At 39.8% G+C, this 27,658-nt stretch overlaps 1 protein-coding gene and 1 pseudogene across 1 annotated transcript in view; one reads left to right on the top strand and one right to left on the bottom strand.

The window, feature by feature from the left end:
• Positions 1 to 27,658, bottom strand: part of LOC116663621 — a 544,445-nt pseudogene that overhangs the window by 234,263 nt on the left and 282,524 nt on the right.
• Positions 1 to 27,658, top strand: part of NEB (nebulin) — a 226,036-nt gene that overhangs the window by 7,390 nt on the left and 190,988 nt on the right. Inside the window, 19 exon segments of the mRNA XM_032479425.1 lie at positions 1,404 to 1,511; positions 1,966 to 2,070; positions 2,765 to 2,869; positions 3,513 to 3,617; positions 8,534 to 8,638; positions 14,849 to 14,953; positions 15,569 to 15,676; positions 18,182 to 18,298; positions 19,945 to 20,049; positions 20,136 to 20,243; positions 20,341 to 20,445; positions 20,869 to 20,967; positions 22,035 to 22,139; positions 23,114 to 23,221; positions 23,307 to 23,420; positions 24,625 to 24,726; positions 24,821 to 24,928; positions 25,019 to 25,123; positions 26,118 to 26,216. Coding sequence (XP_032335316.1) covers positions 1,404 to 1,511; positions 1,966 to 2,070; positions 2,765 to 2,869; positions 3,513 to 3,617; positions 8,534 to 8,638; positions 14,849 to 14,953; positions 15,569 to 15,676; positions 18,182 to 18,298; positions 19,945 to 20,049; positions 20,136 to 20,243; positions 20,341 to 20,445; positions 20,869 to 20,967; positions 22,035 to 22,139; positions 23,114 to 23,221; positions 23,307 to 23,420; positions 24,625 to 24,726; positions 24,821 to 24,928; positions 25,019 to 25,123; positions 26,118 to 26,216 — 2,016 coding nt within the window.

Below are 27,658 nucleotides of genomic sequence, written 5' to 3'. Positions count from 1 at the left end.
ATACCTCTAAGAGGTATATAGTGAAAAAGAACATGTAGTTTAAAAAAAAAAACAGGATCAGACTAAGAACTCATCTGAAATTGAGGATTAGAATGTTCTACTGTGCCCTAGAGCAAAGGTTTTTAACTGTGGCTGCACATTGGGATTCCCTACGAGGTTTAAAACTCCTGATGCCCAGGCTACTCTAGGCAGGCTTGGGGCCTATGGAGAAGGATTTTTAAAAGCTGCCCAAGTTCTAATGTGCAGCCCAGGTTGAGAATGACTGCTCTTGGATGACCCCTCGTCCTTAAATTTCCATTGTCAGTGCTGTACGTTACACTGCCTGGCAGCAGATTTAGACCCCTTTGAATGGATCTAACTTGTTGACTGTCCAAGGTAGAATGAGGTCTCACTAGATTTCAAGCCTCCTCTGGAGGCTTGAAAAAAATGAGAAGTACTCAGGGGGACACTGGACTATATGGGACTAATGCTTATGTCAAAAGCATCCTGTTGTGGTTGGCCAATAAATACTCATTTCTGGTTGAGTGTTAACTACTGGGAACTATTTGGTAAATTTCTAGTTCAGATTCTTGAATGATCTAAGAGTTAGGTTTTCTAAGACTTAGATTTCTAAAGACAAAATTATCTTGTCTCTTTTATCACTGCAGTATTCAGCAGAGATAGAAAAATTTGTCAGTTTATTGCCATAAAATTTTTCATTAATTCAGACACTGATATCCTAGAGTTTCTGATAGTCTGAACAAAATGTTGGCAAAGGTTTATAATATTTTTAAAGTGGTTAGTAATGAAATCAGTGGTTTAATTTGGATTATTGATTACTCCACTCTGGAGTCCTCTTGAGCATTAATAATGGTAAATTATGCATATTATCATTAAAGCAAGAACTCGTATATTTAGCAGAAATACTAAACTTGCATTCCTTTTCAAAATACTTTGTAATGTAGACTTTCCATTAATTCAGCTGGTGTCTCACTTATCCAAATCACTGAGATTTAGCTGCAACTTGTGAATTGAATATTTTTGCATTGTATTAGCAATCAAATCTTTTCAGACTTGACTCAGTTTCTCTATTTATTTTCTAAAATTATTGAGGCTCCAGCTTCTTATGTGTGAATTCAGACAATGAAAATGTTGAAAGAATCATTTTAGGGCATTTCTAAGACAATAGTTTATAATAAAATTTCTGCTGTCTCCAGTATTCAACCATGTTTAGGAAGAACAATTAATGTATCTATTTTAGTTTTTGCTGAGAATCAGGGTAGGAGACAAAAAGAAAGGTGTTATAATTGATAATTGTTGTAACCTGCAGGATTAAGAAAAAATCAGATGGGAATGTGTTCATTGCCTGAAAATTCCGCTACCCTTGTGTCAGATTTTAGGCTAATATCTGATATCCTTTTTAGAATAAATACAAGAAGAATTATGAGAAAACAAAAGGACAGCCGTATGCCATCACAACTGATACCCCAGAACTTCGCAGAATCAAGAAAGTACAAGATCAACTCAGTGAGGTGGGCTGCATTGCTAAAATAAAGGAGAGAGACATTTCAAAAATATAGGAATTGAGGGTTTTAAATACGTGTAGAGAGAATATGGGGTTGAATTACTGTGAGTCAGTCCAGAAATGTAGAGGAAGCATTGGCCATAGATTATGTTGCTCTAAATGTGAAGCCAAAGAGACTTCTAAAAGCTTGGCTTAAAGATGATGTCAGATGGAAGTTCCAGCTCAGTCTGATCCTCCACACTAGAGCACACAGAGGTGGAAGTTTGACTGGAAAAACAGACAAGTAGTAAATGCAGGTGCTCTACAGCTCTTTGGAGATCACAGTTTTCTGCCTAAAATGCAGAAACTTTGTGATGCAGACATAGAGTGACTGGGTCAATGCTCTTTAGTTATAAGATAGTCTTTAATATACTCTTATGTTCATGATTGTCATGAACTCTAATTGTGCATTAATTCTGTAGGTTAAGTATCGAATTGATGGCGATGTTGCCAAAACGATTTGTCACGTAGATGAAAAAGCAAAGGACATTGAACATGCAAAGAAAGTGTCGCAGCAAGTCAGTAAGGTAAGGTCATGGTATGGATGGCTGGGATACTAAACAACATGTGTCCTACCTCTGTCTGACCTTAGAGAAGTCCTGCTCACCAGTCCCAGTCAAACCCACAGGCATCGTGGGCTCTAAGGACCACACACGTGTCGGAGGCTGCACACGTGACTGAAGTGGCTTGTAGGAGCTACAAGGGATTGAAGAGCCCAGACCCTGTGACTTGGCTCCAGGCAGTTGCTGTCTAGAATGCAGTCTTAGTGTTGCCAGAGTATCTTATTTTTAAAAGAAGTTAGGAGCTGAATTTTAATGAAAACTCTTCACATTTCAAAAGTAGGCAGCTAATTAAAAACATTAAAAAAAATACCATGTAAGTCAAAGGAAACACATTTCGCTTTCAAATTCAGCCAATAACTGACAGGTTGCAACCCTTGAAAAGAATCAATAGAGAATCAAAATTATGATTTAGTTAAAAAAAATTAGGCTTTTCAAGCAAAAGCTTACTAGTGTGGGAAAAGTATCATGGGACATTGACAGGTCAACGTGCCATGGTCAGCGTTTTCGTGGTTGATGCTGTTAGCACATCATCATGGCTGCAGCCTTTGGTGAGGGCAGCGTGGGTGTGGAAGACTTCCCCGGGCTCACCTTTGTTCTCTCAGTCCTCATTCCCTTGGGGGAGATGTCAAGCCACAGGTCCTCTGCTCTTTCTGTCTAGGTTTTATACAAGCAAGACTGGGAAGACACCAAGGATAAGTACCTGCTTCCTCCTGATGCCCCTGAACTTGTCCAGGCCATCAAGAACACAGCCATGTTCAGTAAGGTAAGGCCTCTGCTCAGTCACCACTTCTGTCTTCTCATGTCCTCCCACCCCATCACTAAACTCTGGCTAGTCTGAAATACGGTGAGTAGACTTGAGACATGTGAGGCTGCAGGGGTAGAGCTTGGCCCGGAGGACCCGAGAAGAAAGCTCCTGGGCCTAGTGGAGGAGAGGGCCCCAACCACTGGGGAGGAGTGTGTGGGGAGAACAGAGATGCTTCTGAGAACCAGAACCAGCTCTGAGACCCACAAAGACCCAAAAGTGTAGAGCCTTTGCTACGCTCAGGTATTCCTGGCTGTCATTCTTATTAAAGGTTTAAGCACAGAAATGAGGCTAAGTGCTTCCTGGTTCATTATACTTGCATTAGTGCTTGTTGCAGGAGGCAAGTAACGTTACAGAGAGGAGAGGAATCAAAATCAGACACAGCTGCCCTTCTGCAAATGAGATTTGTTGGGAGAAGCTGGTGAAACTATTAATAAATATGACTTGGATTGGATGGAAAGGGGGAGGGTATCATGCATTCCATTTACATTTGCTCTCACTTTTCCCTGGCTTCTTTATGCCATTGATGGATGATTTCAAAATTACGTATTTCACGTAAGTGTGTTCTCCCTTTCTCACAACTTTTCACTCTTCTCTGATTTAGAAACTGTACACTGAAGACTGGGAAGCTGACAAAAGTCTGTTTTATCCATATAACGATAGCCCGGAGCTGAGGAGGGTCGCCCAAGCCCAGAAAGCTCTCAGTGATGTAAGTGCAGTGCATTGAACCCCTTTTAGGGGTGAGGAACCAGGACATATTGAATTATGTCTTCTAGCCAGAAGTTCATTGCAACTCCTCCTTTAAAAAGACTAAGCACTATTAGTGCAGAGGAATATGTATAGAATCAGTATAATTTATTAAGTGTAATTTAAATTAGATTTTATAATTTATATTAGATATCATTTAGTCTAATGCCATCCTCTTGCCAGTGAGGAACCTGAGTCTAAGGTCACATAAGTTGTTAGTGGCAGAGCCCAGACTAAAAGCCTTGTCTTGTGATCTCAAGACCAAAGTTCTTTCTACTAGAGCGTGTGTCCTTCTGTCCCCTTGGCTGGAATTAAGTTTTTCTGTGACAATAGAGTGGCATTTTAAAAAACCTACTGGGATCGTAGCCACTTTCCCAAATGTACTAAGTGAGCAATGTTATTGAAGGACTTTGATTTGCTATCCTAATCATAAAGTCTGAGCTGTGGTGTGTCCCCTTTTTCTGCACGGGGGACCTGACTCCGTACTTGTCCAAGCATGTTTGTGTGGTTATCTCACAAACGGCTTTCAGCATTAGGTGTACGTAAGATGATATTTGAGTTAGTAAAAAAAAAATTCAGCGGCCCCATTGGCCTGAATTCGAGCATCCTAGACCTTGAAAACTGTTTATTAGAGGAATTTAAAAGGCTTAATAGAATCCTTAGAGTTTAAAGCAGCAACAGCACTGGGGCCCAGCACTAGCCCTTGTTTTGAGGTACTTCTTGACCCCTGGTTTTGCTAGAGGCCATATTGAAAATCTGAATGCTCTAGTCTTAAGGAGAGCACTGTATTATAAAATAGGAAGTTATCTTTCATTCAATAGACCTCTGAACCTCTTACATTTAATATGGACTGAACCAGTCAGTTGGCATCTTGAGATGCATTGGGGTTTACTTCCAATCTTAGGATCCTATCTTGAGCTGAACTGAAGTTATATATACTCATTTGAAGGTATCTCCAACTTGTGAGGTCTATTTTTTTATTTCCTATCACTCAATATCGACTGCAAGTTTAATAGACATATTTTTATCCCAGCTTGCATATAATTGGTTAAAGTATAGGACAGATATAATCCTATCCTTCCATAGAGTCTGTTAGGAAATAAAGAAGGCATACCAAAATTTTAAGACCAGCTAGTAAATGGCACCAATTTTAATGTGTGGGGACTTTTGCTTCTCTTTTAAGATTAACTTTTTGGTTCTGTATCTCATGAATATATAATGTGTGACCTTTATCAAATGATCAATACTTATTTATTGAAAGTCCATTATGCCTGCATACCTGGCAGGCTGAAAGAATACAACAAGAAATTTTCATCCTTTCCACTGAGAATTTATAATCAGGCTTGTAAGATGAAAGTGTTACATATCAAACGACAAGACAAAAGTAATAAAACCAAACAAAACAACAAACCCAAATACTACAGTCTAATACTTGCTAAGAGAAAGACCGGACATATGTGAGTAATCCGAAAAGGCCGTGCGGAGGTGGTGATCCCGAGGGAATGCATAGTGATGAGCTGGAAAGGCATTTTGAGCAGTGACAGTACTAGAACAAAGGAACACAGAGGTGAAATGAGTCTAGAGTTCGCAGGGGACAAAGAAAGTGAATGCTGTGGATGCTGAGTTAGGAAGGCATTTGTAAGAAACTGGTAACAGGACCTTGAAAATCAGGCAGCACGAGGCATCATAAGTATTTGAAGAGGAAAACAATATGATGAAAGTAGAATCTGGAGAAATTATGATGGACCATATGGTGGATTGGGACTGGGAAATATCCTGATAGCTTATAGAACACTGTTTGAGTAGAATAGACTGATTATAGGGATGATGGGGAGAAAGGAGAGCAAGAAAGGAATCTGACAGTAATTAGTATTAAAGAAGTGTTAATGACATTAGATGTTGAAGACAAAGGAGAGAAAGGAAACACCGATGAGGTTGTAACACAGACTGGTTGTCTGGGTGAACAGGGGTGCAAGTGGTAAAGACGCACTAATGAAAAGGGAAATAGTTGAGATCATGGAAGGAACACTCAGATCAAAGCATCTTGTGGATGAATTAGAAATTTAGTACTAGTTGCACAGTGTGAGATCAGGACAAGAGGATAATATTTGAGAGTCAAATAATAACAATAAAAAAAAAAGACAGTGACAAGTGGCAGACATGAAAATGTGAGAGGGAGGCAAAAGAGTGTATGGCCAAGGGCAAAGTTTTGGAGGACACCCACACTTAGGACACCTGGAAAGGAGCCAGCAGAAGAATGAGGGGACAAACGGTCAGAGGAGTTGAAGGGGAACCAGGAAATGCCATGTCATGTAAGCCTAGGGAGAGGTTTCCAAGAAGACACTTAATCTCCAAATATCTCCCTTTGCCCATAAAGTGGAGAGATGAAGGGTCACCTCCATGCCACACTGGTGCTATGGACTTTGAACAATGGGAGCTGACCACATTTTTTGAGATATTTCAATAGAAGACATAATGAAGGAGGACATATAATAATGAAGTAGAATTTTCCCATCCTTGCCTCAGAAAGACTTGGCAGTTGATGGGTGGCTTTTATTTTTACTGTAGACCAAGTATGCACTATCAGATTACCAACATGCCTATTAATACTGTTGTCAGCACCAGGAACTTCTACAATTATTGGGCGCAGGGCCCCAGCAAGCTGTTGTCCACAGAACATATCACTGGGCAGGCTCGTAGATTTTGAGCTGAGGGTTTGGTTTCAGAGGCTCCCTTTCCCTCTCCTGGACCTTATTCCTGGGTCCCTCTTAACCCAAGCAGGGTTGATAAGCAATGATAAGCAATCATGTTTTCCTTATTATCTGAGTAGAGCTAAAATGCTTTGCAAACACTAAGAGTCTTTAAGCTGATCCAAAGTACTGAATTCTAACTAGACAGAATACTTAACAAAGGTTCTTGAGAAATTAGGACTTCTAGATCTGATTTCTCAGAAAGTTCTTGACAGAATGTCATACTTAGTAAGCATTTCTCTGGTAGAATGTTGCTTTCTCCTTAAGGACTTAGCCAGCCATGGGAAGTACAGATTGCCTTGTGCCTAAAATAAGTCTTCACTTATTTAAAAGAAAGTAAGCAGAGGAATTAAGACAAATACATTTTAAAATCTGTCCTTTATATCTCAGTTGGTTTAATGTTTGTGAAAGCTTTTGATATAAGCTCCAGGTAGATATTATTAGAATAATATATAGTTTAGATTTGGTTAAAGTATGAAGAAGAGGATTGTGACCTTGTCACAGTGTGAACAATCCAACTTCTTTACTGCATACATAAGAATACTGCCCCATGGAAGGAGAAAACACTTGCAGACATCTCCCAGTGGAGTAGTGGAAGAGTTGGGAGGATAATTCTCCTCTCAGACACCCCCACCATGGCCTCAGTATATAAAACACACATTCAGAAATCAGTCATTCAACCCTTGCTCTAGTCAGGTACTAGACAGGGAGCAAGGGTTCTCGAAGTAGAGGTTGTGTTTTCTGCCATCTTAGAGCTCACAGCCTAAGGAGGGACAGACATGTAAATAACCAGTTACAGTGTCATCCAATAATTTCTTTGAAGGAGGTAAGAGCCAAGTTGAGTGAAATCCCAGGAGAAGGTCATCAAGTCCAGAAGGGTTCAAGAAGGGAAAATTAGGCTTGTCCTGAGATGTGAATGAGAAGCAGTGTGCAGGCAGATGGGGAAGAGAGTGGAGTTGGAGTGTTCCCGGAAAAGGGAGCCTCATGTCTGAGGTTAAGAGGCATAAAAGGACTTCACTTGTCTGGGGATCTGAGAATAGTTTTGCATTGTTGGAGGCAGGAGTCAGAATTGGTGGGGGGAAAAAAGCCGGAGGGATCAACAAAGAAGGAAAAAACGGAGAGCAGGAGCAAAGGGGATGCATTGTTAATAGGCATGATGCTTATTTTAAGACAAGAGAGGCCTTTTGTAGGTGGAAGGAAGAAGCTAATGAGAGGGAGCTGTTGGAGCTGTAAGACAGAAGAGGGGTGACAGGTAGCACTCGGTACGCAGGGCTATTGGAGGGAACAGCACCCTGAGTGCAGGACTCACGCCCTGCAAGGGATGCTTCCTCTGAGCCGTGCAAGGGGTGGGAGAGGCAGGGGTGAGCAGAGATAAAGATGAGTGTGTATCCTGTCTGTATGAAACAGGAAGCTGAGAGGAAGGTGGAATGGATTGGAGACTCAAGGACAGGGTTGAGGTTTTGGATTAGCCACTGGGAGTAGAGACTGACCAGAGACACAAAATGAGATATTCAAGCTTCCGTAAAGTCAAAGTGGCAACTAGATACCATAAATTCAGAGTATTGGACACAGAGTGCCAAGTAAGTTGCTGTGCAAGGAACACACCATCGGGTAGACATACAGATTTCAAGCTAAAGGCTTGTGTTCAAGGACCTCCCCCTCCCTTGTACCTCTTCCAGTCCCCCTTTTAATCTGCTTATGATGTTAGCATTCGTTGATTCATAGAGTTGTGTGACTTTCTGCAGCAGCACTCAGCATCCTGGATATAAGAACTGCGGAGGTGTGTGGTTGAGTTGATCTGGAGCTGGGGGGTTGTAAGCAGGTGTGATGTAAAGACCAGACGATGGGAGGTTAGGATGCTGGTTAAGAGAAAAATTTTAGTTGTAAATCATGGGGTGGAGATGAATGGAAGAAACTAGATCTAAGACCAATAGTCTTGGAGAAGAAGGAAGACTCAAAGAAACTGAAATCACTAGTAATGCTGAGACCAAGGGCCTATAACATCTAAAAGGGTAAATAAATTATGGTACACTAAAATAAAGGTGAAAATATAGTCTTTGTTAAAAAATGCCAACAAATGGAATGCTTTTCTATGGCTCATGAGTCTCCCTATCTCTCTTTTTGTCAGATTGCCTACAAAAAAGGTCATGCTGAACAGCAAACTCAATTCACATCTCTGCCAGATCCTCCAGATATAGAATTTGCCAAGAAAGTAACCAATCAAGTGAGCAAGGTGAGTAAATAGGGGCTGAGACAACTGTCCCCCTTGAAAACTCTGCTGAATAGTCTCAACCATCAGCAAAATAACTAAGGTGAACCAAAAGCACTAAGATATTTTTGCATATGACCCTAAAAACTCTATAGCTACGGAAACACATCCACTAACACCCTGGAACCATGTTAATAAGTATTCAGCCAGCTTGGTGAGTCAGTGATAAGTGTGAAAGTGCGTTTTGAGAACAGAACCCACGTCCTAACGTCCTCTGACATTTTGACTTATGAGAGTGGTGCTAACAGAGTAACCACAGATTTCCATGGAGGATTGGATTGTTTCAGTTCAGCAAGAAGACCCCGTATCGTTTTATGCCTGCAGCTAGACTTGGAGAAGACAAGAATGCATGAGTGGGCTCTCAGACACAGCTTAGCTGAACAGCCATAGGCAGTGCACCTCATAATTTTCAAGGCCCTGGCAAACAGCTTAGTCTGTCTATATTTAGTCTGGTAAACTAGCTCTGAGGAATGCAGCCCTGACAGGGAATGCAGAGAGACAGATGTTCAGCTGATGAATAGATCCATGCTAAATTCCTATTTTAATTTCGCCCAAATCAGGCCACTTTCTTTTGGGATAATGCTGCTTTTAAACACTTAGGTTTGCCTTCTGTGGAGTTGACTGTCAGTTTAGTCTTCTGCTTGAATTTTGATGGAATCTCAAGATTTCTATCTTGTTGAAGTATTTTAGGGGAATGTCTCCAGTAAAGGAGAAGGAAAAAAATTAATGGATGATGAAGTCTATTCAATGTTTTTTAGTATCTGAGAGTGCAGATTACCTAACAGTGTAACCAAGGGTCATTTGGATAAAAGGTCTAGTAAGTACAATAAAATTTCATTGATAGGAATGCTATGAACCTGAAATTTTGGCCAGGCAGAGCTAAGCAGATACTAACTTTAGAAGTGTCCATAGAGAGACGGCCTACTGCAAGTGCTGATATTGTAAATACGGTTGGAGAGCAAGGATGACTTATTATTTTTTTTGGAAGAAAAAAAACTGCTTAAAAGTGGTCATTTAGAAAGAAAGATAAATCTATATTTAATTTTTATTTAAAGCCTATTTAAAAAGAGATCTTATCAGTGCAATATTCTTTTGCCTTATTTGAGTATACAGGGTGGGTACTTGGAAATGATTTTTAAATATTGATTTCAAACTCCTCTGTAATCAGTTTTGACTAATTTAGGCTGGCCAGTTAGTCTAGAGCTGCAATCTTCAACAGAGTAGCCACCAGCCACATGTGACAGTGAACCCTTGAAATGTGATAGTGTGAAGTAAGAGTCCTGTATGTGTGAAATATACACTGGGTCATGGTCTTTTTGGTATGATAAAAAGAGTGTAAAACAGCTCATGAATTATTTTTATATTGATTACATGTTGAAATAACAATATTTGGCATCTACTGGGTTAGGTAAAATATTTATTAAAATTAATTTCCCACCTGTTTCTTTTTTGTATTTTATTTTTACATGTTTTTAAATGGAGGTACTGAGGATAGAATCCAGGACCTTGTGCATGCTAAGCATGTACTCCACCACTGAACTATACCCTTCCCATTACTTTTTATATTTTAAAGCATGGCTACTAGAAAACTTAAAATTATAGTGGTGGTTTCCATTATATGCCTATTAGACTGAAGCAGTCTAGTTGGATATGGAGTCAGCATTGGGTACTTTGAAAGCATTTCCAGGGATGGGTTTGCCTTTCTTTGTGGAATAACAATACAAACCAAGGGGAGAAGGGCTGTGGATGAAGGTCAGTAGATTTGGCCATTGGTGATGGTTTTTCATCCCAGTCTTACCCAGATTCCCAAGTTCTTGATGGTTATTGTGCATCCAAAATATAGTCGTGTTGCAAAGGAATGTTTGTGTTGGGTAGCAGTCCATCCAGTAACAAACTATCCAATAAAACGGGCAGGAGGCTGCCAGGGGTGACTTAAATGTGCGACTAGCTGCTTTTCTCTTAAAGTCTTCATCACTCTCAACCTGCTTTGACCCTTGTTTTGGTATCATTTTCCTTTCTCTCCAGAAGGGTAAAATCTCCTTTATCTACTCAATTTTATGCTTTAAGCTCTTAGACATAATTTGACAAGGAAATGCTCTCAGATCCATAGCTTTGTCTTACAGCCTCCAGTTCATATGTTAATATAACAAACACCTACCTGTAATGATTATATTGCTGTTACATTCCAGCCTTCCTTACTATACCTTTTGGAATCAATTCTCTCACCTTTGTCTTTGGCCAAAGCTATCAACTGTATGTCAGCGCCTCCTTCTGGCTCAGTTCTCCTCCTGGCTCTGTTCTCTCCTCACAACACTTCTGACACAAGTGTGTGGGTTTTTTTCCCACACTGACCAGCTGGGGGACGTAAAGTTCACTTCAATTCTGACATGAACTACCTGGAGTTAGTGTCACATCCCACAAATTAAGGGCTCAGACCCACAAGACTGCCCTGACTTCAGACACCAATCATAAGACTGGTCCTTCGATATCTGTAACCAAAAAGCTCTAAATCCCAGGTTCCCACAACCCCTTTCTTGGGTTTGATAATTTGCTAGAATGACTCACAGAACTCAGGGAAACACTTGCTTGTGTTTATAACATAATAAAGGATTAAATAAAGTACCCAGATTAATAGGCAGATGATGAGGTACATTGGGCGAGGTCCGAAGGGTCTCAAGTACAGGACCTTCTGTCCTGGTGGAGCTGCATCCCTGCATGTGGAGGTGTTCACCAAACTGGAAACTCTCTGAATCCTGTACTTTAAGGATTTTTATGGAGGCTTCTTTACACAGATGTAATTGATTATTAACTTGTGTCTCCAGCCTCTCCCCGCTCCCCAAAGGATGAAGGGTAAGGCAGAAAGTCCTAGTTATGGTTTGATCTTTCTGGTGACCAGTTCCCATCCTGAAGCTGTCCAGGAGTTGTCTCACTAAAACAAAAGACACTCTTATCACTCAGGAAATTCCAAGGGTTTAGGACATCTATGTGGGAAACTGGAATAAAAGAACAAATATTAGAACAAAAGCTGCTCCTAGTACCCCTATCACTTAGGAGATTTGTGGAGCTCTGTGTCAGAAAGTAGGGGCAGAGACCAATATATATTTACTAGTATTTCATAAAACTGTTTTTAAAATACATCGTTCAGTGACGTATTGTTACACAGCATGAAGAGACCAGGCTCTGATCTTCTGGAACCATGAAAGCCTTATCTTGTAGAATTAGGAATATTCCCATTGATTTCACCAGAAGAGATTTGATTGAGTCAGGAAGGCAGCCTGAGCCCACTGTGAACGATGAAAGTATCAGCTGGGACCCCATCCATCTCCTCTGAGAGGATAACTTCTCCACAAACTGAAGCCATCAGGAGCCCCAGTGGTTAGCTACACACAGGAGAGAAATGTGATTAGCTGGCTTCGTATTCCTCCCATTTGATAACCGTGTCAAAACCACAGAGGCAGATGTGGAAAGTAGAAAATGAAGCCACGTGTTTAAGCAGGACATGAGAGTGCCTACCTTGTGGCTCAGCTGACTTCTGGGGAGGAGGGACTATGGTCTGGAAAAGTGACCTTTCTACTTCTGTTGACATGTGGTTACCCTCTTGCCCACAGAAAGTGTCCCAGGGCTTGTAATTGATCTACTATACTTTCCTCTGTTAAGTGAACACAGAACCCTAGAGAAAGTTAAATTGATTCCTGCCTCCAGGTTGCAATTGATCAAACATGACAGTTGGAGAGAAGGATCAGGGTGGATTTCGAGGGGAAAGTTGGACCCCTGATATGGCTAGCCTACCTCCGTGTACCACACACCCTCAGGCCTCACTCCCAGACCTGCAGACTGAGACCCCTTGGCTGGCAGAGGTGGTCCCACGTGGAGGTGGTCCCTCTCCCTCTCATTCCTCTGGCTGCAATCTTTGATCCTTTCAACTTCGCTCCTACCCCCCAGTGAAGGGGAAGGCCGAAACTTCCTCAGCAGTTAACATGCTCCAGCCTCCCTTGTAGTGAAAAGCTTCCCAGACCTGGGAGCACCCAGGAGTGAATTGGGAGAGATCCACTTTGACCCGGGCCCATTTTGGCTCTGGGTAGGAGGAGAGAATGGGCTTTGGTTCACAAAGGTAAGAAGAGAAGAACTTGGGATGAGAGGGCTGGATGGTCTTAGACTCTTGTTTTGCATCTTGTTTTAATATCTTTTTTAAAAAATCAGGTATCTGTTTCTCACTGTGAGAATTAATCTCCTATGCAGTTTTCCTTAACAAATCTACATATGCAACTTGTATTTCTCTCCAATAGCCCACTTTTGGACCTCATTAAGAGTATCTGCTGCCTTCTCAACTTTAAATTATGTTTCAGAGTTCTCAGTATCTCCGTTTGGAGGTGCATCAGGCCCAGTTGCTACTTTAACCCAGTCCTAGAGTTTTCTTCCTGTGACAGCAAGCAGAATAAGGGCAGCATCTCTACAAAAAAAAAAAAGAAAAAGAAAAATGTAGATTAGGAGATCATAACCTGGGGTACGTGTGCATCATGAACCTCTGAAGTTTACGTGTTTATTGGCATTTTATAGCTTTCTCAGACTCCTGATAAGGTCTGCTCTCCCAAAAGATTAGACACACTTCTGTAGGCAGTCTTAGCAAATTGAAAAATCTGTTTCATTGACTTCAATTCTTTAAAGCTTCAAAAGAGGAGGTAGGCAAATTAACCAGCAGTATAATGAAAATGTTATCTCAGCAAAGATACACAAATACACATGCATGCACACACTTTTCTTTTCTCCAGAGTTTTACTCTGTTATGGTAATAATAATAATAGTGATAACTATTAATAATAATACTATTGTTATAACCTACATTTGTTTAGCACCACAGAGCTTACCAAGCATTCTTCAGTGTATGATCTTATTTAATCTTCCCAACAATCCTTTGTGTAAATATTGTTATTATTTATAAGGTCAGCACTTATGGTTGAGAGAACTGAGGGTTAGAAAGACTGAGTCACACTTTTGATAATGATGGAATCAAGTCTTGGCTCCAGAACTTCTGAGCTCAGGGCTCTAAAATTTGTAGTTATGGAAACCACTTAGCTGTTAACCAACTAGCATTTTAACCTTTTGAGAAGAAAGGATATAGGGCATTAGAGAGAGGGTTGGGCATCCTTTAACTCACACTCACTGGCTCTGCATATCACTCACTCATGGTACTTTTTTTTTTAATGGCCAGTGAGTATTTTTCTTTTTTTTTTTTAACTGAAGTATAGTTAATTTGCAATATCGGTACTTGTTCTTTAAAGGCATAGCAGAAAACCACTTTCTTTTTCCTTGAATAGTGTGGTGGGGGTGTAGGCATGCAAGCAGAGACCCACTGGTTATGTCTGTTAACACATTCTATGAGCCAAGAAGGGGAAATTGCTCTAACCCAGCTCTGGCTCTGGTTTATGTCCGAAATTTGGAGTTGGCTAGGTTAATTATTTTCCAAGAGTATTCAAGCCAAAGTAGTCAAAATATCATGGACTAGGTTCTGTTTAGTGTAGTTGAATACGCATTAGTGAGGTAACTTCTACATGCTGCATTGTGTGCTATGTTCTGAGGATGCAAAAATGAAGAAGATACAGTTCCTCTCTCCAAGGAGCTCACAGCCTAGAATTCAGGAGGTGTGGTGTTTGGGAGTTAATATGGGACAGCAGTTCAGTTTTTGAATTGCATGATAGTTCTCATTAAAATTTCTTTAAATCTAAATCAGGAAGTCTTATTTATTGGACTCCAAGCCAAATTTTGTTGTGGTACTGCTTTCTGGATAACTGGGAGTTTTGGTAAAGCTCAAAAATTAACAGCTAAGTTCATCTGGCATGAAAATCTGGGGCTGAGTGGTTTTATTATAACTATGAATTACAAAAGGAAGACACTTTTGACACACTCTACCCTCAAATATCAGGGACTGTCTGTGAGTTTTCAATGAACTATGTCCCTGAATTCAATAAGTGAAAGGAGGAATTGATACTTCTATCCCCCATCTTTCCTGTTGGGTAAATTGACACTCTACTGAAAGATTTGAAGACAGCTATTAAGCACCCAAAAAGGGCCTGGTCAAGATATTTTTAAAATGACCACTACCACTTAATTTTCTGCCTTATTTGTCAATTCCTAAGTTTTGCTTGTCTTATTTTCTTTTTTTTTCCCCTCTCCTAGCAAAAATACAAGGAAGACTATGAAAATAAAATCAAAGGCAAATGGAGTGAGACACCTTGCTTTGAAGTTGCAACCGCCAGAATGAACACTGCTAACATTAGCACAGTAAGTCAGAAGGGATCGCTGGATGTCCTTGGATTGAGAGGGTGACCTTTTCCTTTATGACTTCTAACCACTTACTGCTCCAGAAATGGCACCAGAACATTTGAGTCCAGGCACCTCTTCTTGGGGGCAAGACCTGTGTAGGGTTCTGATTTAGAAAGAAATCCTACAATCTTTCTTTCCTTTTGAGAAATATTGTTTTGATTGGATTTCATTATTCTTGCCTCAGTTTTCATAGGAACAATATGGTTTCAAAGTCAGTACAGGTGAAAGGGGCCCTTTTTAATTTATTCTGTACCTGGGCACTCAAATGTTACATTTTTAAAACTGATTAGTTTCTTCCCAGATTCTCCTCTTTTTCTTTTAAGTTCTCTGCCTCTGGCCTTTGATAGCTACTGCTTTGAAATTGTCCTCAGCCCATTATAATTGCTCCAAATCTCTGTTAAGTTACTCATAGTTTTTGTGTTGGCATCACTTTCTATGATTGCATCCTAATCTGTGGAAGCTAAGAGAAGCATGGCTTTGGGTAACATCTCCAAGTGGCCTCTGTCCTCCCATATAAAACCTTTGCATAGTTTGTTCCCACAGCATCTCTCCAGCATGTTTCATGTCTTACAGAGGAAATACCAGGAAGACTTTGAGACTATGAAGGACCGGATCTACTTCATGCAGACTGAAACACCCGAGTACAAAGTGAATAAGCAAGCTGGGGTGGCAGCTAGCAAGGTATGGGGACAGTCTCTCATTTATCTTAATGATCTTAGTGTGGGTGAATTTCTTACGACTCTTGCTTTTGTATATAATGGGGAAAAAAAATAAGGTTCTTGGGGGAACAATAAGAAAATATTTGGGATTGTAATAGGGCTACCAAATTTTTTTTTTAAGTGCTGCATAGGAGAATTCACAACACTCAATTGCTATCTTTGCATTTCATAGACCAAAGGACCTTTTGATACCTAGAAGTAAAAAGGACAAGAGAACTTCTCAAGAAAAGACAATTGGCAGGCTTATGTGACTATAGACACTCCTATACTTAAAACTACCATTATTTTTCTCTTTTCCTACTAATTGGTGAAAATCTAATTACAGACAAGATATACGAATTCATGAATTTGCTCATATACTCTATAGAATAACTTTGGTAAACAATCTACTCCTTGGCATTCTAAAGCACTAGAAAGAGCAATAAGTTCAGAGCCAGCCAGACTTGATTCTAACCCTGGCCTTGGGTCTGCTGGAGGAGTGAAAGAAGGAAGATCACATCACTTAGGAAGCTGTTTCAGGATCCAGATGCCAGACAGTGACGTTTTTGGCCAGGAAGGTAGTACAGAAAGTGATGAGAAGTATTTTAAAAGTCAAGCCAACAAGATTTGCTGATGGGATGGATGTGGGATAGGAGAGAAAAATTTTGGTCTAAGTAACCAGATGGATGGGGTTTTCCTTTATCAAGATAGGGAAGACATTGGAAGGAGTAGATAATTTTTTTTTTTTTGGAAGGGAGACCTGAGCTCAGCTTCAGACATGTAAGATTTGAAATGCGTTTGAGACATCCAAGTGGAAATGTCCAGTGGGCATTTGATTATATAAGTCTGAAGTTTCAGGGGAGGCATCTAGGAAGGTTGTATATACTTGGGGGTCAGTAGCATATAAATCATATTTAATGTAAGACTGGAGGCCATCAAGGGAGCAAGTGTAGACAGAAAACTCTACAGACTGAACTCTGGAGTGCTTTCATGGGAAGACATCAGTGAGATGAGGCAGGAGCAAAGTTAGGAGAGAGTGATGTCTTGGGAAGTAGGGGAAGGGGAAGGCAGCGATCAACTGTGTCAAATGTTTCTGAAGTAGGTTTATCAGTGTGTGGTCTCTGGTGAACCTAACAAGATTGTATCTGGTTGAATCTGCTTAGAGAGGGTTCATGAGTGAACGAAATGAGAGAAACAGAAGATTATAAGGATATTGGACTCCTTCAAAATATTTTCCTAAAAAGAAAAGAAAAAGGAATAGTAGCTGATGGATAAGTAGATGAAGAGGGGATTTCTGTAAGGTAGGAGACAAAAACACAATGTTTCTAAGCTGATAGAAGAGCCATCCAGTGTAGAGGGAAAATGTGATGATGCTGGAGAGCGGGATGGGTGACTAGAGCGTTGTCCTGGGGTAGGTGGAAGAGGAAGGGACCTGGTGCTTAAGAGGAGGGAATGGCTTCCCCAGAAACAGGAGAGGAGGCTGCAGGTGCAGGTGGGGGGATGGTAGGGTTTGTGGAATTCCCTTTCTGGTTGATTCTATTACTCAAGGAAGGAGATGATTCTATAAGATAGAGAAGTCATCTATATTCTCTGTTTTTGTGCAGAATCCCCTGAGTCCTCTAGGCTATAGAGGGTGGTGCCTCTGTGTTTCAGTTGTGTATCTCCCATCTTTGGATATCAAGCTGATTGTATTTGTTTTCTGAGGTTTTTAAATGTTGGAAGATTATCTAGGATTCCCTGAACTTGTCTATGTTCTAAGGTTACATTGCTTGAGCAAATAAATGGCTGGCACTGGGGCTCACAGTCAGGACTATGATCAGTTTCTTATTTTCCTCCCTTTGGACATGCTCCTGAAGGGGGCTTTGGGGACCTCCCTTAAAGCTTCTGTCATAGCTGGAACTGAAGGTGCAAAGTGGGGAGAGCAGAAGGAAAAGGTGAGGTTGCCACCATTCACCTTGCTCCCAACCCCTTACTCCTCCCCTCACGTGTCCATTAAATACATGTGTGCTCATGCACACAGTCACAGGTGAGGCATAAAAGGGTAGATTGATGATGCTTCTGGCATTTTTCTTTAAAAACATGTTGGCAGATAGGCAGCTGGAGGTTCTGGAGCAGGAGGTACCTAGGACATGATGTACTGTCATTATTGTGATGTGCAGCTTAGTCTCCTTCATTATTTCTCTTTATCTCTGAGGGCAGGGACCATGTGTGACTCTTTCTTGTATCTCTTCCAGAGCCAGGCACATAACTGATGCCTTATGGATATTTTTGAATGAATAAGTGAATGGGTAGAAAATGTATCCTGAAAATGTATGCAGTTTCCCTGCTGCTGTTATGAGTTACTATGAATATTTTGTTTATAAAATGTCAAGCTGCCATTTTTCTAAAGAGAAAATTGATTTGTGGAGCTATGTCATAGTGTCCGTAATAGAGACAAGAGCAAAAATAATCTGGAGAATTCCTTTATCACTTTATTTCACTCCTACAGGTAAAATATAAAGAAGACTATGAAAAGAATAAAGCAAAAGCAGATTATAATGTACTTCCTGCTACAGAGAACCCACTGCTCAAGCAGCTGAAGGCAGCAGGAGATGCCCTGAGTGATGTAAGTATATTCTTGTCAAAAGTGTTTTTTTTTTCACCTTAGCTGCAAGAGAGATGAAACTTCTCTCCTAAAATGACTGAATGCAAATATAACTTTGAAAATACTTTAAGGCTGTGGTGTAGCAGTTTCCCTGGAACTGTCTAACCACTTGAAGGCATTAGTGTCTCTGAGTACGATATGTGTCCATGGGGCAGGTGGCGGGAGTTGTGGACTGAGTTCAATGGGCAGGAAAGTCCTCATTTGCTTACACGCTCCATGTGCCTATGCCTTTGTGTGGGCCAAGAGTACATCATAGGAGTTATGTTGTGATTCTGACAGAGGCAGAAGGAGACCTTGAAAGGGGAGGAGAGAGAGAAGCAGCTACTTAGTACCTTGCCCTTGTGTTCTTCAAGCCTGCTGCAGGGAAAAGAAGATGTCCTGTGTTTCACAACTTCTCTTCCCGACCTCTGCCATTTTCTCTGTAGGTCTTGGCCTCAGAAACTATCATGTGCAGACAGCAGAACGTCAAAGATTTCTTCACAGAAATTTCTACTTGTGGAATATTAAGAGCTTGGCTAATCCATTAGGTTTAAAATAGATGAGATAAGTGAGAACTGGGCCTGGCATTAAAAGACCAACAGCTCAAGACCACTTTGACTTTGTGTATAAAGAGAGTGAATGTGAGATCAGTTGAGTTTTTCTCTTTTGGTTAGGTAGTATTAAGTTTTCCAACTTTTGAGGTTTATATGTAGCTTCCTGTATAGCTTGGTTATCGTTTCTTTGTCCCTTGAATTAAGCCAGTGCTGTAGAAATATGTACCTGTGATTGAGGAGTGGGGTGAGTGGGTGGCAGGGGAGCAGCACTGTAGATGGAACTGTCCAAATAGCTCTGCTGGGAAATCAAGGCAAAGCACATGTCCTGCTTCCTAAATGAAGGGCATCTTTATCAAACACATAAAAGCCCAAGTTCAAATCCCTTTTGTTGAAAAAGACAACAATATAAAAATATTAAAAATGAATAGCACCACCTACACTTTCAAAGCCAAACATGAAAAAATGACAGTGATCCGCTTCAACAGTTTTGGGTTTAAAATCCAGTAGTTGTTACAGTTAAAGATGAAACCCAGCAGAGAGTGAGAGTTAGTAGGCTCTGGTATGGTATACACCTTATTTTTAAGGTATACTGTCTGTTCTTATAATAAGGGATTTTTCCTGGGTAGAAGGAAGAAGAGAGTGTGTGTATTTCTCAGTGTGTACCAGACATTTTCCATGAAGGTTTGTTTTAAAAAAAACAATGAAGAAATTGCTGTTGCTCAGAATATTCCTGTTTGTCAGGGCACCATTAGTGAGGGAAGAGTGTGTGAGCTGGGAGGTGGAGAAGGCAGCGATTCAGAAATACACAAGAACCTCTATGGCTCAGGGCTTGGTCTGAGGCTGCATGTTGGTTTCTTAGTCTTCGGAGAATATTAAAAACTAAGGCTTTACAATAATTGCTAAGAGGAAAGTTTATCATTCATGACACCCCAATGTTTGGTTGTCAGTTTTAAAATGGTTGATGGGTAACATCTTTTTTCTTCTTCTGTTTAACATTGGAAAATACGAGTGTATATAATCAGCGTGGGAGTGACAGGAATCTACTTTAACTGATTTTTTTTTTCTTTTTGACAGAAACTATACAAAGAAAACTATGAAAAGACAAAGGCAAAGAGCGTAAATTACTGCGAGACCCCCAAGTTTAAGCTTGATACAGTTCTGCAGAACTTCAGTAGTGATGTAAGCCATCCCACGGTCATTCCTTCTGTTAAAGCAAAGACCAATCGTTTAGCCATTAAATAAACAAAATATGTTTTGTCTTTCAGACTAAATATAAAGATTCCTACTTAAAGAATATTTTGGGACATTACGTGGGCAGCTATGAGGATCCATATCATACGCACTGCATGAAAGTCGCAGCTCAAAACAGTGATGTAAGTTCTAAGGCAGTTGTTTGACTTTGCAGATGACCCATTTTCTGGGCATGAATATGGTGGTTGCATCCTTATGTCTGATTACTTTTCCTCATAGAAAAACTACAAAGCAGAATATGAAGAGGACCGAGGCAAAGGCTTCTTCCCCCAGACCATAACTCAAGAATATGAAGCAATCAAAAAACTAGATCAGTGTAAAGATGTAAGTCTTGTATAAACTGTTACCGTTACTGCCTTCCATGGCCTCTCGTGGTCAAGACGTGTTTAAAATTTTGACACTTTTACAAACAAATTCAAGCAAGGAGATTGTAAGAAAAACAATTCTATTTTGTAGTAGACATGCATTTTTTTCCCTTGTTGTCACCCACACATTTCAAGTGCTAATTCTAGCTCATTTTCCCAAAGAAAAGTAATCAGAAATCTGAAGATACGGGGAAGTTTCCTGTATAGATGTCAGAGCATCTCTCAAGGAAACTGCAGGCTAATTGGGGAGGTTGGGGGGAATGTGTTTTATTTACTGCAAGTTTCTTTTCATTGGAGGGGTGGGGTTCTGCTTGCTTGGCCTGTAGGCCAACTTGGATTTGACAAGCCATGCTACTAAACCTGATTTCCTTTCCCCTCACAGCACACCTACAAAGTCCATCCAGATAAGACAAAATTCACTCAAGTTACCGACTCTCCTGTTCTGGTACAAGCCCAAGTCAATACCAAACAGCTGAGTGATGTAAGTTCCCCTAAATATCCAAGAATCCAGTTATGAGGGATAACATACCATAACTCTATACGTGAAATCCAGGGACTTGTCACATTTATGCAAAAGGCTACATAAGTTCTAACAAGATACCTGTTACTGGTAGAATTTGTAATCACCAAAAGTGCTTTCCTATTTAGTAACTGTGCATCTTCTTGGGTGGATAACAATCATAGTGGAAGAATTCTGCAAGGGAAACTCATGTAGCTTAATGTACTAGGAAGAACATGAGTTTTCAGGTCAGGCAAAACTGGATTCAAATTCCATCTCTGTCATTTATGACCTGGGGGCCTAGGCAAGTTGTTTAACCTCTCATACCTCATCGTTCCCTTTTATAATTCGTGGTGGTTTTGAAGGTTAAGTGAAAGGAGATATGTACGTGGTACATGTACTGGCCCCGAGCAGGTATTCAGTAGATGGGATTTCTCTCTCCCTCTCTCTCAAATAAATTTTTGGGAAATACAGTCTTTGAGATATGCTTTATCATATGAGTTTTAAGTGTGAATCTCCAAACTTGTGTTGAACTAAAAAAAAAAAAGAAGAAGAAAAGAAAAGTAACCTCAGTGATTTATGGCCAGAAATGGTGATCCACAAACAATAATGTATGTGAGGGGAGGTAACCAGATTTGCTAGGAAAGATTCCCCAGTGAGTGAGCATTGACCACAGAAAGTAAGAAAATCTGTCACTCTCAGAACCTATGGGACCAACTGTGACATGCTTCTACGGAAGCATGGAGAGGAGAGCTTTTGTGTATGAAAGCACCACCTCCTTCCATTAGGGTCCTGCCACGGTGACAGATGTGGTAACAGCTGTCACCTCTCCACCACACAAGTGTCGGTACTGCAAGGGACCCCGCCCCCTCTGGATTTTTCTTTTGATCTTAACAACTTTGTCAGTTGTTGTTTAACCAAATGTATTTTACATTTTATCTTATGAAATGTACCACACAAAATTTTTTTTGGGGGGGGGGTTGGATTTCAAAACAATTCTTCTGAATTGAGAGCTAATTGACTCATTTTTCTCTCTCTGTCTTTCTCAGCTAAATTACAAAGCAAAACATGAAAATGAAAAGTTCAAGTGCCATATACCTCCAGATACTCCTGCCCTTATCCAGCACAGAATCAACGCCTATAACCTGAGTGATGTGAGTTCCTCATGCACTATGCCATATGATACACTGACAACTGTGCCTTTATTTTTGGATTGCCTCATTGAATAAATATTTCAGTGTTAAAGATGGGAATAACAGTTAACATCTGTATCATGTTCCTATGCCTCTTCCAGGGTAACTTTGGACTCGCTTTATAAAATACGTGTAGCAAACTTATAAGTAACTTCGTACGGTGGGACAATCTTAATACATTTTAACCAGCCCTCAAAATACCACCGCTCATGCATGTTAAATTGCAAATCTTAACCTTAGCTCTTTTAGGCATATATTCTTTTATACTATACTGCAATTAATTCTCCTTCAGAAGTTGATATGTTTAGATACAATTTCATTTCATTTATTCCCCAGGCTGATAGTGCCCCTTATTTCACACCAATGATGCTTATTTCTACACGTAAGAGAACTTGCACTAAGGAAGATGTAGAGTACTCAGAAGGCATAAGGCCTGGTGTCCATTGCTATCTTTCATTTCCAATTTAATATTATAGAAACATCAGACTACCCTTCAGGATTTCAGTTTCTTGACAGCAATTCTGTAGATAAGTACTAAGATTATCCAATATCAATGAATATTGTAATAATTCATGAAATAATGTTTTCAGAGGACTTTGAGATCAAATAAAAATGATGCCTTTGTACTAAATAAAAAGTATATTACAGAATATTTGTGCCATTCTATAGTATATAGTATTAGGAATCAAATATTAGTAAGATAACTAGAATTAAGTTAATTTAATGAAATATCCTAATGGAGAGTAGAGAAGCTTAATCTTGGAGAATTAGAAATTCAGCTCAAGGAGAATTCTCTGAAATATGCATGATTTCTTAAACAATGAAATGGTCTATTTATTTTCTGTTAGGACAAGGTACTGAATCACCCTTTAGTCTTTAAATTGTCATAACATGCATATCACTTACCCATTCCTGTGCTGAAATTTTTTTTCCAGAATATTTATAAGCATGACTGGGAGAAGACCAAAGCTAAGAAGTTCAACATTAAAGTGGACGCCATTCCCCTGCTGGCAGCCAAAGCCAACACAAAGAACACTAGTGATGTGAGTTTGGCCTGGGCACCTGGGCAGGGGGACCTGAGCGATGCTTCCTGATGAGTGGGATCTGGCACGTGTGATGTCTTTGCAGGTGATGTACAAGAAAGGCTATGAGAAAAGCAAAGGGAAGATGATTGGAGCCCTCAGCATTAATGATGATCCCAAGATGCTGCACTCTTTGAAGACGGCCAAAAACCAGAGTGATGTGAGTGCTTTTGTGACTCTGTCTTGTTTTCAGATGCAGCCATACTTACTGTTTAATCTATGCTTGGATGGGACGTCAGCCTAAATGAAATCTCAGATTGAGGATGACAAATCAAACATGAAAGCCTAGTGGTAAAGCATGATTAACTTCCTCATTCTTATGACGTCTCAGTACTTTGAGACACCAGAGAACACTGTAAGCTTCCCTTAACCCCTTAATGCCTTCTGTTTAATTAGAGGGAAAATTACACTAGCAATATCACTTTTATTGTTTTTCCTAGAAATGGGCTCAATATCTCAGTATGTCTACACGCCTATTAATTCCATGCCATGACCTGACTTAAGATACTTTGTAAAAATACATACAGAAAAATAAAAGGCAAAAAGTGGGAAAACGAGGCTATAGACAAAGTAGGAAAAACTTGATGAAGCATAACCTCAAAAGCAAAGTACTGTAAGGATTTTATAAAATATTGATCTCATTTTAAAGACTTTAAAATAATTAAAATACTTGTTAAAATAAAACAAAACTCTTTGCAAAAATTGATTTTCTAATTCAGAGCAAAAAAAGAAATACTCTCTATTCTGTATCATTTATAAATATTCCTTTCTTTATTGAGTATATTTTTGAATTTATTTATGGAAGAATTGAATGTAAAGAAATATATGATACACACAGTAAAACAGAAAAACCATTTTTTGTGTATTATTGTTATAAAATAAAATATTAGGTCTTAATGATAAAAACCAGCTTCCAGAGGTGTTAAAATGTGTTTTCATCCAGTGCTGAGCTGAATACTTTTATACAACTGTGCCCAAGTATCTAAGCTCTGCCTTATACCTTTTGCAGTATTTCACACCAGCTCTTAAAAAAAATCATTTTCCTTCAAACATGTTCAAGTGGAAAAAGTTATTTTAGGACAAAAATTTGGTTAGGCAGAACCATTGGTGACCTCTGATTTATTCTTGCTGGAGAAATATTAGGGTAAGTCACATAAACGTATTTATGGTTTCTAGCAGACTGGATCATACAAGAAATGAGCCTCTATCATATTCATTCTGCTTTTTTTCTTGGTAGAAAATGAATGCTGGAAAAATAGAAAATTTGCCCTTTCAGTTAAAGAATAGCAATGACATGAAAGGCTTCTAGTCTGTGAAATATATTCTTTTATTTTCTTCATTTAATTTTCTTTTTCCTTTGACAGAGATTATACAGGGAAAACTATGAGAAGACGAAGGCAAAGAGCATGAATTACTGTGAGACCCCCAAATATCAACTTGATACTCTGCTGAAGAAGTTCAGTGAGGTTTGAGAGGCCACAGTTACCTCTGGGGTTTGAGGGCTTTCCTACAATTTGACAAATAACTGTCAATTTGAGTTATGTATGTTTTCTTTTTCAGGCTAAATATAAGGATTCATATGTACAGGATGTTTTGGGACATTATATAGGCAGCTTTGAAGACCCATATCAAATACACTGCATGAAAGTTTCAGCTCAAAACAGTGATGTAAGTTTGGAGACAGTTGTTCATGCTTCTCGGTGACATTGTCTGGGGGCGATAACAGTCATGATATGTTTTTGTTGTTCCTCATTACAGAAAAGTTACAAAGCAGAATATGAAGAAGATAAAGGGAAATGCTATTTCCCTCAGACAATAACTCAAGAATATGAAGCAATCAAGAAGCTAGACCAGTGTAAAGATGTAAGTCAGCTTGTGAATTCTTGCTATTGGGTTTGGGATTCTTGTGCCATCTAGTGGTAAATTTAGCAGGAGTTTAAATGTTAGCATCTAATGGTTAACAGATATTAAAATTTAAATGTTATTTTTTGGGTAGAATTGGGGAACACAAAAATTACTGTGAAGAAGCCTATTTGCTACAAATAATTCCAGGTTTTATAAATCTTTATTTCCACTGATTTATATTTACATGGCTTTAGGGGAATGAGGGGACATGTTGATTTGTAAGAGGTAAGTGTTCATGCATTTAACAAATTTACCTAAGGGGCAAGCATGTACCAGGCACTGTCCTTGGTGCTGAGAAAGAATAGGGGACAAGTTGGGCTACCCCTTGTGAAGCGTGCATTTGAGAGGGAGAGACAGACAATAAACAAAGAGCACAGAAACAAGGAAGGTATCAGGCAATGATAAGAAACTAATGTAGAATGATGCTGCAAAATAAAAATGGGATGACCTGGGAGAGAGAGACTGGATCAGTACCGGAGACTGGGTGGTTGAGGAAGGTCTAAGTCAGCAATATATAGCCTTGCCAAGATCCAGGGAAGAGCAGCGGGAAGAACAGCCTAAGAAGAGACAAGCTCAGCATGTAAGGACTTGAAAGGATGAGGTGACTGAAACTGGGGTGGGGAAGGAAGGAGGGACAGTAGTAAGAGGTAAAATGGTAGGAGATGAAGGAGGGGATGGATTCTGTCCAGAATTGAATCTAAGTCCAGTGGAGATCCATCGGAGGGCTTTGGCAGGAGGAAGTTTAATCTGGTTGCTGAATTGCAGCAGGGAGACCAGTTTAGAAGCAACTTCAGGAGAGAGAGATTAAGAAAGAGAGGAAGTGAGGACATATCATTCAAGTTTTCAGGAACAAGACAAACTATTTTTGGTTGGAAACTTTACATGCTATTCTGTATGTGAACAAGAATGTAAAGATACATTATGAAATTTCATTAACGAACATCTTTTCTAGCATACCTACAAAGTTCATCCAGATAAGACCAAATTCACAGCCGTCACTGATACTCCTGTACTGTTGCAAGCCCAGCTCAACACGAAACAGCTTAGTGATGTAAGTGCCCTGATTAATGCAAGTGTGGGTGACCCAGAATGCTTTGCTTATTTGAGACGTAAGCATTTATATATTTCATCCTCATGGGCTCATCTATCATTCCAATAATGTCACTTTTCAAGATTTACTCAATAAAATGCAAATGAAGCTGCTAGATTGAATTGTAGCCTCAGCAGAAATGGAGTTAGACAATAGTAAAAAAATAATAATGCTTCAATAACTCATTGGTTTTTAGTGGGAATTTGCTCATTAGGATCTGTCACATACCAAAAATAATGCATACTAAAACTTCACGGCAACTTAAAGAACAACAACAGAAATACCCACTTGGCCAGGTAACAACGCAAGCTTTTCCCATCCCTGAGTTTGCTAACAAAGACTTTACAGAAAGAAAAAGAGCCCAGAAACAAGAAAGATGGCAGGCAATCATAAGAAAACTAATATTGGATGATGATACAGAACTAAAATCAGATGATGTAGGAGAAAGTTAGGCACTTTGGATTAAGTGGTCAAGGAAGGTCAAAATAGAAGGGTCCAGCCAGGCAGCAGTGCTTCACAAATATTCATGTGTGTGTGAATCACCCAGTCACCCTGTGAAAACGCAGGCTGTGGTTCAGTAGGCCAAGGGACCAATGGTCTGACTGGTAAGTTCCCAGGTGACACTGAGGTGCTGATTGGTAGACCCCACTTTGAGCAGCAAGGTGCAAACACAGCTAAATCCTGAGGAGTAGCACATGCTTCTCAAGACAGGGAAATGGAATATTCCACTTGCCCTATTATAAAATGAGTTTTAATAGCACTAATTAGCTCATGTGCAGCTGGTAAAGGAGAGAGCAGCATCAGTATAGTCCAGAAGACACAGTGGTTCTATGCAACATGTTAATATTTTGTGCCCAGATAAAGGACAGCTAAACATTAACATCACTGCCCCACCTGAACTTGGCAAGCTGCAGAGGAATGGGGTGCCCAGGCACCACCCGCTCTTCTCATTGGCCTGGTGGGCTCTGTTTTGGAGATGCTTAATGCACAGTTCTCAATCTTGTGCATTTGCCTTTAACTCCAAAATTCAACAGCCTCATTCCCTCTTTACACTTTCTTCCTTCCTCCTAATGTCACTTTTTAAAAATTTCAAATGAAGTCTTGTATTTTATATCTTTAGTAAGAATTTATCTATCTTCTTAACTGTGCTAGCATTTTATCTAGAATTATTATTGTTTTTGTCAGTGCTCTGATTACATAGATTCTGAGTGTTCGTGCTCTCAAGGCATATCCTAGGGGACAGTGAGACTCCCGTGTATACATCATGGCAGCATTTACGAAATAACAGCCCACAGTTTGTTTATACCACAGTCCATGAAAGAGGGAGTGAGTCTGGCCTCCATGCAGGATTTTGACTGGATTGATGATTTCTTTGAAGCATTTTCTAATAATGACTTAGCTAT

Source organism: Camelus ferus, chromosome 5 (assembly GCF_009834535.1).
Source record: "Camelus ferus isolate YT-003-E chromosome 5, BCGSAC_Cfer_1.0, whole genome shotgun sequence".
NCBI classification, from domain to species: domain Eukaryota; kingdom Metazoa; phylum Chordata; class Mammalia; order Artiodactyla; family Camelidae; genus Camelus; species Camelus ferus.
The sequence above is the reverse complement of the archived record's forward strand: the minus strand, read 5'-3'. Positions and strand labels throughout refer to the sequence as shown.